We start from the raw sequence: 11,963 nt of genomic DNA, 5'->3' as shown, positions 1-11,963 counted from the left end.
GGCTGGGGCGAGGTGCCCCCCCCATATTCCCCTCCCCACCTTCTCAAGCCCCCTGAACCCCCTACTTACCTGCCACAAAGCTGGGTCCAGGTCCCTGCAGCCTGCACCACTGCTTACCCTGCACAGGCAGGCAGCATGCAATGGCCAGCCATAGAGACACTCTGGCTGGCTACAAGAGCGTCTCTGTGGAAGACTGAGCCTCCAGTTTTCATAGATTTATAGGTTCATAGATTTAGGGTCGGAAGGGACCTAGTAGATCTTCTAGCCCGACCCCCCGCCAGGGCGGGAGAACAACAAAACCCCAAAACAAGAAACGGGACTCAAATGAGTCCAGCCAGGTAGGCATCCAGCCTCTTCTTAAAGACCCCCAGGGTAGGGGCCAGCACCACTTCCCTTGGAAGTTGGTTCCAGCTCCTAGCCGCCCTAACTGTGAAGTAGTTCTTGTGGATGTCCAATCTATACCTCCTCTCCATCAACTTGTGCCCATTACTCCTTGTTATGCCAGCGGGCGCTAGGGGAAACAGCGTCTCCCCCAAACCCTTCTGGTCCCCCCTAGTGAGTCTATAGACGGTCACCAGGTCCCCCCTCAGCCTTCTCTTGTGGAGGCTGAATAGGTTCAGGTCCCGCAGTCTCTCACTGTAGGGTCTGCCCTGTTGTCCCCGGATCATGCGGGTGGCCCTCCTCTGGACCCTCTCCATGTTGTCCACATCCCTCTTGAAATGGGGCGCACAGAACTGGACACAATACTCCAGCTGTGGCCTGACCAGCGTCACGTAGAGGGGGAGGATCACCTCCTTGGCTCTACTCAAGATGTACCTGTGGATGCACGACAAGGTCCGGTTAGCCCTGCCAACCATGACCTCGCATTGTCGGCCCACGTTCATCTTGGAGTCAATAATGACTCCAAGATCTCTTCAGTTGCCTCAGGGCATGGTCTGGGACCATGTCCTGCCATGCTTTTTTCACCCCCCACAGTATTTTTTTACCCTTGGATATCCAGGGGTCTAATTCTACCCCTGCGCTGCAGATCTGTAGCATGGGGAACGTTTTTTGTTCCCACACATGCCTCTTGCAGCATCTCAAATGGGTTTGAGACGCTGCAAGAGGCACATGTGCATGTGTCTGGGCATGTCCCAGGAGTTTATGGTGGGTTCTAGAGTGGCAGTAGAAAGAATTAGAAAGTAGAAAGGAAGTGAAGTGTACAAGAGATGGATGGTGTGACCAGATTATAAGTCACGTGGGTATTGTATTTAAGTGGAAACCAAAGAGAAGTAGGAGAGTTCATGGAACAATGGTGAAGTTTGGGGGTAGGAGCAGAGGACAAGATGAATTTGTAGCTTGGAAACAATTGGAGATACTGGCAGCAAATCAGAGGGGCGCTACTGTCCAGGGGGCACTGAAAACCCAGATCAAACTCCCTCTGCTCTAGTTCCCTCCTCCCATTCTGAAAAAAGCTCAAGGCTACAAGACTGCTAAGACAGAAGTTACAGAAGACACTCTGTTTTGAAACATCTTCATGCAAATGAGGGATCAGATTTCTGCCTGATAAGCCATTTTTAAGCAGTCTGCAGCCATGCATTTGTGTTCGGTCATGGCTATAGACTGCTTTCTATTGCCAGATCGGGCAAAAATTGTCACTTCTACCTGTGCCTGAGCTCATTTTGAGCTACTTTGTGTATCTCTAGACCAGCAGTTCTCAACCTTTTTTGTACCAGGACCCATTTGTAAGCATCAATGGCCTGTTCCAACCCAGTGCCCCTCACTCCTGACCCACTACCCCCCGCCCCGAGGACCCAGCCCCGAAGTGTGTGGGGCAGGGGGTGGGTTGTGGGGCAGGGTGTCTGTGTGTGTGGGGGGAGTATTGGGGGCCCAAAGCAGCCCCTTGCAAGCTGGAACTCTTGCCAGCCTGCAAGGGAAGAGCCATGGTTTTCCACATTTTTCTCCATTAAAGGAGAATCCATTTTTAAAGTTTGCCCACAACCCTTTCATATATTCTTGCAACCTACTTTTGTATCTTAACCTACAGGCTGTGAAACACTGCTCTAGATGATGCTGTTTTGTTCCATATAGAGATAACCTACCTAGGGTTCTAAAAACAATTTAGCCAGAGCAACACAAAGTTCATGTAGAGCTAGGCTGGTATTTCTACAGTACACTACAGTGTGTAATGTAAATATTCCCATAATCCTTCTATTTATATGGAGTGGGCTCTGGGTTCAAACCCCATTGTCAGCTCTAGTGAAGGCAATTGTGTAAGTATGGATTTATTAGGTATGTAATAAATTGTACCTGAAATCAAAGAAGTCCAAGGCAGTCATTGTTTCCAGAACTGAAAATTGTTCCACAAGTAGCTTAAGGATCATTGAGATCCTCTGCATTCGCGTGACAACCTTAAGCATGTTCCTCTCATCTTTCATCTTATTAAAAAAAAGAAATACCCATCAAAACCACATTGCAAAAAATATATTTCTTTACATTCTCCCTCTATCTCTGCCTCAGGCTTTTACCAAATGCCCTTCATCATAGTATGTAACTGTTAGGGCTGTGCAAAACTTTGGAAGCCAACTGGATTCAGAGGAGATTTGGCATGATTCGGGGACCGAATCTCTGAATCCAAATCGAATTGGGAGACGAATTAAAAGCTCTGAATCTATTTGAAGCATCTGAATCAATTCAGAAAATGATTCAGAAAAGATTTGGTGATTTGGCCATAGATTAAACCAGCAGCTGACACAGCTGCCTCCAGCTGGTAAGTCTGTTGGGGTTGGAGGAGGGGGGAAGGAAGGGGTGTGAGGGAGGGAGAGATTGGGGCTGTAGCTGGGACAAGCTGCCCAGTCGAGGTGGGAGGTGCAGGACTTGGACAGGGGGCATGGGATGCAGGCACACCCAGCACTTGGAGCAGGGGCTATGCCCTGTTGCCACTTGCCCAGCCAGGGCAAGGGGCTGGGATGCAGGTGCGGCTTGCTCCAGGCTGAAGGGGCCAAGTGGCAGCAGGGCATAGTCCCTTCTCCCAGTGCTGCCATGTGCGCACCCTGCACCCCACTGCACCAACTGGTAAATAGAAGCAGGGCAGAGTTCCTGCTCCCAGTGCTGCCGCACCCACATCAACACTGGGAGCAGGGACTGTGCCCTGCTGCTGCTTGCCAGCTGGCATGGAGGGGTAACGGATATGGGCGTGACAGTGCTGGGAGCAGGCGCTATGCCATGCTGCTGCTTGCCCCCTTCCACCTGGAGTAAGCTGCACCCACATCCTGCTCCCTCCCCCACCCCAGCTGGGCAAGCAGCAGCAGGGCAGAGCCCCCGCTCTGAGCACTGCTGCACCCACATCCTGTGCCCCCCCACTCCCCTCCCAAAATAACACGCCCCTCCCCACCCTCGCTGGGCAGCTTGTCCCAGCCCCAATTCCACCCTCCCCACGACCCTTCCCTATCCCCTCCCACAACCCCAACAGATTTACCAGCTGGAGGCAGCTGTGTCAGGTGTCTGTTTAGTCTATGGCCGAATCTCCAAAGCAGTGCTAAATCTTTCAGACCTGATTTGGCTGAATCAAATCAGGACAGTGATTCAAATCTCTAGATTGAATCACTGTCCTCCAACTCAGCTGAATCCGAATCCGAAGTGAATACCTGCTGCTTCACACAGGTCTAGTAACTATCTTCTACACAAAATCAAGAAGCAGCACTATGAACTCATGTATAATATGTAGAATGCTAGTTGTCATACTTCTTAAAACTCTATATATGCTTTTTTTTCAACACAAACTTTTTTCCTTCTTTTTTCCTTTTGCTTTTACCCAGTGTGAAAAGGAATTTATAAAAGGTGCATTACTTTAAGTAAATGCTTTGGTAAACATTTTCTAATTTTCAGAATGCCATCAACATATTGAAGTTCACTGAACAGCACTATTTTTTTTGTTAAAAATATTGGGCAAATTGTTTTTTTCCATGGTCCAATTCTAAACAATGCAATTAATTTATATAATAATCCTTAAGTGCTAGATCTGACTTACAAGATTCAATTTAACCAGCTGGTCTATTCACAAAATATATCAGGGGAAGCTTAAGATAAAGTTTTTCACTTTATCAGTGCATCAAGTCTATTTCATATCTGACAATTGTCAATAAATGCTCAAAATATTCCTCTCAGACCTGCTGTTTTCAGAGATCATAAAATCATTTATTCTTTTTTTGATATTTCCTCTCAAATTTGGTCATATCATAACTATACATTGAAGACAGCTCTGCTTCTTGTTTCTAGTACTTGGAAAAATATATACTAGCATTCAGTGCCATCACACAGATTTTAATCTACACTTTAAAAAAGATTCAAAGTTAGAAGGAATATTTTCAAAATAGAAATATAATCTTAAATAATTTATTAAAATGAATCAATATCCCTTGAATCCTCTCTTATCCATATACATATGTATATGTATTTTAATTGTGTTCCTATTCCTAATCATTTTTGGCAGTAAAATATTCCCAAGGCTAGCATCCACAACCCATACAAATAGTGGTGTCAGTGTGTGTATGTAGTTTGGCCAACATGGTGTCTCCAGGGCTAAATACAGATAGTCAAAAAGCAGGAGGCTGAATTAATTCAGTCTTTATAGGTTAAGTCTAAGCTGTGTAGATTGAAATGATAAGCAGGAAAACAGACATTCACTTTTGATTCCTGAAAGCAGTCACATGCCTGCAGTGGCTCAGGACGGGGTGGGGTAGGAGAAGGGATGGAGATGGGGGGGTGCTAGAGTAAGTTTTCCTGCTCAGCTGGAGCAAACAGTTTGGGCCAAGGCTAGCCCACCCACCCAGTGAAGCGCAGTTTGCCAGGGAGGTACAAAGCATTTTGGGATGCTGGGAGACTGTACATTAACTTGAATCTGGAGGGAATCTGGGACAAAAGTTAAATAAACTGATTTAACCTAAATCAATTGAGTCTGATCATGAGTGACTGGTGCCTCCTCAATCTGGAGGGGCACCTGCAGAAGCTACTGATAGTGGTGGCCCTGTCAGGGGGGGCACCAGCCCTACTGACAGCATCAGTTTTGGCCATCAGGGGGGCACCAGCCCCATCGGGGGGGCACATGCACCCCCATGCACCCCCTACTAGTCGTCTATGAGTCTGATACTGCATCCATCCAGGTTTATCTTAAACTGGTTTCAGCCATTTTAAAAGCAGTTTATGTGCACTGAATGTCTGTTGTGTTACAGATTCAAACCAGTTTCTGATCACTTATACTGGTTTATGTGTAATTTCTGTCCCTAGCCCATGAGCGATCTATGAGGAATCAGTCACTGTAGAAAACAGTCCTTGAAAAGTACATGGATTTACAGATCAAAGTTTCAATAAACAGTTGTCACTTAACTGAACTTCAGCCTTAAAAACACAACTTTTCAGGTTTATGTAATGTTGTACAACTCAAACATTTAAAAATACACTCAGATTTACTTAGTTAAAATATGTGAACATAAATTACCTTGCCATTTTGAAAGATCACTCGAACAGAGTCCAATTCCCATAGAATCTGCTTAAACCAAAGCTCATAAGCTACAATAAGAAAAATAGCATTTAGTTTGTTATTGTTACAGGTTTGCAAAAAGAAGTTAGAAAAAAAATTTAGGAGGTTCAGTTATCTCCCTGTTTACTGTTAAATCTTAATTTAAAATTAATGCTGCATGTCCCTAAGATTGGGGGAAGAGTTTTAGGGGAAACTCTATCTTTTCTCATAAGTCTTGTGTCTTAGGTCCCTTATCATTTTTGTTGTTCTGTGCAGGACTCTTTCCAAACTATCTGCATCCTTCTAGAATTGTGGCATCCAAAACTAGACATAGCACTCCAGGTGAGCCTCACCAGTGCCGAACAGAGCAAAAGAATCACTTCCCTTGATTACCAGGTGACACTTCTGTGAATACAACATAGTATGCTGGTAGCTTTTTTTTCCACAAGAGCACACTGTTGACTCATTTTTCAGCTAATGGTCTACTGTAACCCCCAAATCTTTCTCTGCTGTACTGCTCCATAGCCAATCATTCCCCAGGCTGTATCTGTGCATGCAGTTATTCCATCTGAAGTGCAGGGTGTCACAATTATCTTTGTTGAATGTCATATTATTGATTGCAAACCATTTCTCCAGTCTACCCAGGTCATTCTGGATCCAAGCTCTATCTTTCACTGTCTTCAATGCCACCCAACTTTATGTCAACTGCAAATTTGCCAATCGTGCACTTGGTTCCATCATCCAAAGCATTAATTAAGACACTAATCAATACTAGACACAGGACAGACCCCTAGGAACCCACACTTGATACCTCCTCCAAACTAGACATTGGGCCATTGATGACTGCTTATTAAACATTAGGGCTGTGCGAAGCTTCGTTCCCTGATTCGGCCTGATTCAGTGGCCAAATCTCCAAGTCCAAATCGAATCAGGAGACCCTTTAATCTCTCCAAATCGAATTGGACCCTCTGAATTGATTCAGAAAGATTCAGTGATTCGGATATAGACACAACTGTAAATGTTTTTTCTACATACCGCAAGGCACCAGGCATCTCATGAATACTGTGATGGTGGGGCGGATGGAGTGTCTCACAGGAGCATGCAGGGGCTCCCCAACATGCTCAGCAGCAGACCTGGAAGTGGACCAGAAGCACTTCTGAGTCCACTGGGGAATGTGCTGGGGGGCCCCCCATGCCTCCCTGGCTTGGTGACAGGTGCCTCCTGGGTCTAGGGGGGCACCTGGGGCTGCAGGGGCCCCCCCGTGTGCTTGGCAGCAGACCCAGAAGTGGACCAGAAATACTTCTGGTCCACTTCTGGGTTCACCGCTGAGCACGCAGGGGGCCCTTCCATGCTCCTGTGGGACACTCCATCTGCCCCAGTATCACAGCATTCACAAGCCGTGCCTGGTACCTCGAGGTATGTAGAAAAAATATTTAAAGCTGTGTCTATGGCCGAATCACTGATTCTCTGAATCAGCATCAAATCTTCAGGTTTGGAGTCAGCTGAATTGAATTAGGGACAGTGATCTCAATCAACAAATCAAATCACTGTCCCTGATTCGGGCTGAATCTGAATCAAATACGGCCAATTCCGCACACCCCTATTGAACATGATCATGTTTTAAACAGTTGCACAGTACTTATAATACTTTCATTTAAGCTGTATTTCCTTAGCTTATTGATGAGAAAGTTATGGGAGACACTGTCAAAAGCCTTGCTTAAACTCCAGGTATATCACATTCACTGCTCTCCTCCCATCCACAGAATGTGTCACCTTATCATAGAAGGTAATCAGGTTGGTCAGGCATGACTTGCTCTTGATTAATCTATTCTGGCTGTTCCTGACCACTTTGTTTTCCTCTAGGTGCTTCACAATAATTCCTTGAGGACCATGATCTTTCCAGGTATAGTGGTCAGGCAGGCTGATCTGCAGTTCCCTGGAACCCCTTTATTCAGGATGAGCATTATATTTGTCCTTTTCCAGACATCTGAGACCTTACCCAACCTTCATGAGTTCTCAAAGAGGAGAGCCAGGGGCTCTAAAATTACCTCAGACAATTTATTTAGTACCCTAGGGAGCATTCCACCCAACCCTGCCAACTTAAAAGCATCTAGGCCCTCTAAGTAATCCCTAACCTGTTCTCCTTCTATGAAGCTATTTGTCTCCTTCCCGATCTTTGCTGCTAACTATACTAATCACCTGGTAGCTGCTCCTGTTTGTGAAGGCTGAAGTAAAAATGAATCAAATACTTCAGCCTTCTCTGCATCATTTGTAACTAGACTGCCTTCTGCAAGGTACCTATGGTTTCTCTGGCCTTCCTCTTGACATACTTTTAGAATGCCTTTTATTCCTTTTTTTTGTCCCTTGCCAGCTTCATCTCAAATCATACTTTGGCATTCCTATTTTTTTCCCTGCATGCCCATGAGATATTCTAATGCTGCTCCCTAGTCCTCTGATCAAGTTTTCACATTTTATAGAATTCTTTTCGAGTTTCAACTCATTCAAGAGGTCACTGTGTAGCCAGGTTGGTCTCCCATTGCACTTTCCAACATTAGCTCTTTCTGCCCAGTTTCAAACTTTTGCATGTAAGGCAAATGTGATAACCACTGCACTACTGAAACCTAATCAAGACCATGTCAGGACTGCAGTCTTGAACCCAGGGTTCTGGCCTGATCAGCCTGGATGTCTATCCCAAACCACCACCACACCTTGACAGTGTCAGTCCATTACCCTAATGATGTAGAGATACACATGTAAGCATAAACATATTGGTAAGTGAGTGGGTGCAAAAGCTTGCATTTATTTAAGAATTAATAACTGCATCTGAAATGCAGAATAAGCTTTATATGGAATATAATGGCATCAAATAAAGGATGTAGCAAAATTATGCTGAATAGCAATAATCTTGTTCTCTCTTGCAGCTTACCTTGGTGGGTCACAATAAAAAGATGTTCATCATGGATTTTATTTCCTTTTTTTTCACTCTGAAGCTCTTGAGCATTCAATATTTTGTCCAGCTAAAAAAAAAAAAAGCCAGTTATCATCCTAGTACTCTGATATTGATTTTAAACAGTTTTCCCCTCAAAGACATTGAAATGAGTTTTATAAGAATGTTCAGGTCTTCACTTGCATTTTATTCATTTTGAATTTTAACTGGAGTTTCACTATTGCTTATGTTTAGGAACAGAACATCTAAGTTTTTTAAAAAGATACATTTATAGATTCTTCCAGCCACTCTGGAACTGCTTGCAAAGTAAAGTTTTATTTGGAAAACATCACTTTTACTAGGGAACTTTAGAACTTCAGTCTCTTTAGCTTATCAAAGAGAAGGTTAAGATGATTGTTTTTTCAGTCCACCAAAGATTCCCAAATATGGAGCCAAGATATTTGATAGTAGAAGGTAACACAACCCAGGAGACAAAAGTAGAACAAGAGCTAATGGGTTTTCCCAGTGTAATTTATTTCTCAGTGAAGGTAAGTAACCAATCGAGCAATGTGCCAAAAGTTATGGTTAGAGACCTACCGAATACATGATTTTTTGGATTTCATGGATTCCATGAAATCTGGCATTGCCTGTGAAATCCATGGTGGGGGTACTTACTGAGCACTGTGGCAGCTTGTCAGGGTAGGGGAGGGGGACGGCTGCCTGCTCAAAGATGCTGGCAAGATGGCTGCCAACTCTGCCCATCGCTGCTGATTGGCTGCAAGAGTTGCCTGTCATGTGGCCCTGCCCCTCTCCACCAATCAGTGACAAGGGGTAGGGCTGCATGCTGGAAAGCCCTTGCAGCCAATCAGCAACAGGGGGTGGGGCCACATGACAGGCAACCCCTGCCAACAATCAGCAGAAAGGGGTAGGGCCACTGGACCCCTCAGCCAATCAGAGGCATGGGGAAGGGGGGGTGGGAAATGCAATACTCTCCACCCATAAAAGACTGCCTGAGCCCATGTTTTGCCCATGAAATCAGGAGGCAGCCCCTGTGAATTAGGTAGGTCCCTAGTTATAGTGGATTCTTTGTCACCCAATATATTTAAGTCAAATTGGATATTTTTAGAAACTGCATACTGTAAGTCTCCCAAAGCATTGGGGGGAGGAATTAATTCAGGAAAACCTTAAGGCACTGGTTTTTCAGGAAAGCAAATTAAATAATCATAGTAGTCTCTTCAGATCTGAACATCTATTAATCTAATATATGAAACAGTGGCAAAAATCTAGCCCAGGATGGACATTTAGACCTTCCTCTGTTCTTTCAAGCAATATAGTTCCCCAAACCATTGGGACCAGCTTTTTCATTCAAAAAGAAAAGGAAGAGATGTGAAAGTAAAACAGCTAATGTATTCGACAAATCACGTGAATGAAATCCATTTTCAACAAGACAGAGGTCATAAAGAAAAATTTTGTATGACCGTGTACACCTAGATTATCATAATGCACATGCACAAGGTGAAGGTGGTCAGTGCAACCTTAATTTAGTGTTTGCTCTGAAATTGCCCAACTATTGATTAAGTGCTTGATTTTGTGATCTCTCTTCATAAATGTTTTTAATGAAATTATATAAAAATGAGGATAAATTAATTTTTCACTTACAAATATAATAGAGCAACTCCACTGACTTTGACTTGCATCAGTGCAATGAATGAAAAAGTGGGTCCAGGTATTGACTTTAATCACAATGCGATGACCAATTGTAGCTGCACACTGTGTTGAATATTTGCCTCTTGGTAATTTTGCTAAAAAAAATTGCTTATTCTGCTTTACCATGATTTAACAGAATGGTGTATTATATGCATCTCAGTGTAACCCTCTACCTCCATTTAGCTCACTCTATAATTTAGCTATAAAGAACTAAAATATTTAATGTCTAAGAAAAAGAATAAAAGACAAAAACCCATTAAAATTAACTTGTTTTCCTACCAAGTTAAAAAGAATGTAAGCATCCCATTCATATGAACAAGGAAGTGCATGGCTACAAACCTGGGAATTTAGTAATGTCACACTGAGAGGTAGATTACCTGCTTGTGAATATATCTGGAAAGCTGGAGTGAAACAGGGATGACATCTGATTTACTTGATAACTGTAACTGGCCATTTGCTGACAGTGGGAACAAAAGTGCTTATTTGTCATATCTCAAGTTACTACAGGCATCAGGGCAGTAACAAAACCCAGTGTTCACACTTACTTGTAGATAGTCTCCATAGATAAGCCCACCTTTGCTGGCTTTGTTCAACCCTTCTTGCGACTTGTCTTGTCCCTCATCTTCCAAAGACAGCTTATTAAAATTGAATCTAGGAATATAATAATTGGATGAAAAAGAGAAAATATCAGATAAACCATGTTGCATTGAGGATAAGTGCACCTTAAATATAGATACTGCTTTGTTTTGGCAGCTCTGTTTCTCAAATATATATAATAAGTAAAATGAACAGTAAACATCCAGCTGTAAACATCAAAAATAGGTAGCCAATTCCTGTAATATCTAGATAGGTTAATATAGAGTCCCTTCTAATAACCTGTGCTTGAAAGATTTCTTAGGTAGCTAGCTTTTCTTCAGAGAGGATAATCTACACAATTATTTCATACTTTGATAGTCAATATGCATATTGGGAATTTTAGCTGATATTTTACCTGATATTTTCAAGCGTTTTACCCGAGTTTTACCTGATACCTACATTGTTAATTCATATAATAGAACAAATAGCAAAAATATACTCACTGATATTTGTTCCCCCAAAATGGACACCCACTCATGGCTCCAGAATCTAATAAAACAGAGTTATATTCCCTAGGAATATGCTCTATTAAGGTTCCCAATTCTACTGCAGCTTCCTTTTATGTAACCTGATCCCAATGCATAAGCCAATCAGCTACTACTCTTATCTGCCCATCCCTGCCATTCAGTGGTGTTACAGAAACTGTCCTGACAGAAACGTCAGCAAGTACATGTTTTGTTAGCTGTCCACTTACTTGAATCACCCAAAACAAGAACAGCTGGAATACTCTGTTTTGTTGAATGCCATATGCATTTTCAAATCAGTCACATACTTGAGGCTTGAAAAGTAATACAAATAATATAGAAATGAGTGAGAGCTCTGAGCACAACCTGAGAGCAGCCTTGAGCCCTAACATTTGAATCCTTGGATGTCTGAGATAGAGGTACAATATTTTAATCTTGGAGTCAAAACATGAAGGCAGCTTTATGTAAGAAAGAAAGGTGAAAAGTACATTAGGGGAAAGAGTTAAAAAAAGAGTAAGTGTTTTAGTGTGGGCTGAATCCTGCCAGAAATAATATTTTTTCTAAACAAAAACAAAAAAATTAGTCATGCACACAGGCTTCCTGAAATTATAGTGAAACATTTATTGTATTTCCTCTGTGATTTAATACACAAAGGTTTCTTAATACTTGCAGTATCTTCTCATGTGAAAGTCACAGTCATGTTTGTGTACGTGCGTTACTCAATTTTGTTAAT

At 42.9% G+C, this 11,963-nt stretch overlaps 1 protein-coding gene across 1 annotated transcript in view; it reads right to left on the bottom strand.

Annotated features, from left to right (window-relative positions):
• Positions 1–11,315, bottom strand: part of TDO2 (tryptophan 2,3-dioxygenase) — a 28,790-nt gene extending 17,475 nt beyond the window's left edge. The window contains exons 1-5 of the mRNA XM_019521689.1: positions 11,210–11,315; positions 10,676–10,781; positions 8,424–8,514; positions 5,477–5,547; positions 2,290–2,417 (exon numbers count right to left, since the gene is read on the bottom strand). Of these exons, the coding sequence (XP_019377234.1) occupies positions 2,290–2,417; positions 5,477–5,547; positions 8,424–8,514; positions 10,676–10,781; positions 11,210–11,244 (431 nt within the window). The 5' untranslated portion in view covers positions 11,245–11,315. The remainder of the gene's footprint in view (positions 1–2,289; positions 2,418–5,476; positions 5,548–8,423; positions 8,515–10,675; positions 10,782–11,209) is intronic.
• Positions 11,316–11,963: the final 648 nt, after the last annotated feature.

This window comes from Gavialis gangeticus, unplaced genomic scaffold (assembly GCF_001723915.1).
Source record: "Gavialis gangeticus isolate Ggan-Ray unplaced genomic scaffold, GavGan_comp1, whole genome shotgun sequence".
NCBI classification, from domain to species: Eukaryota; Metazoa; Chordata; order Crocodylia; family Gavialidae; genus Gavialis; species Gavialis gangeticus.
Note: the sequence above shows the minus strand (reverse complement) of the source record. Positions and strands in the feature narration are given on the sequence as shown.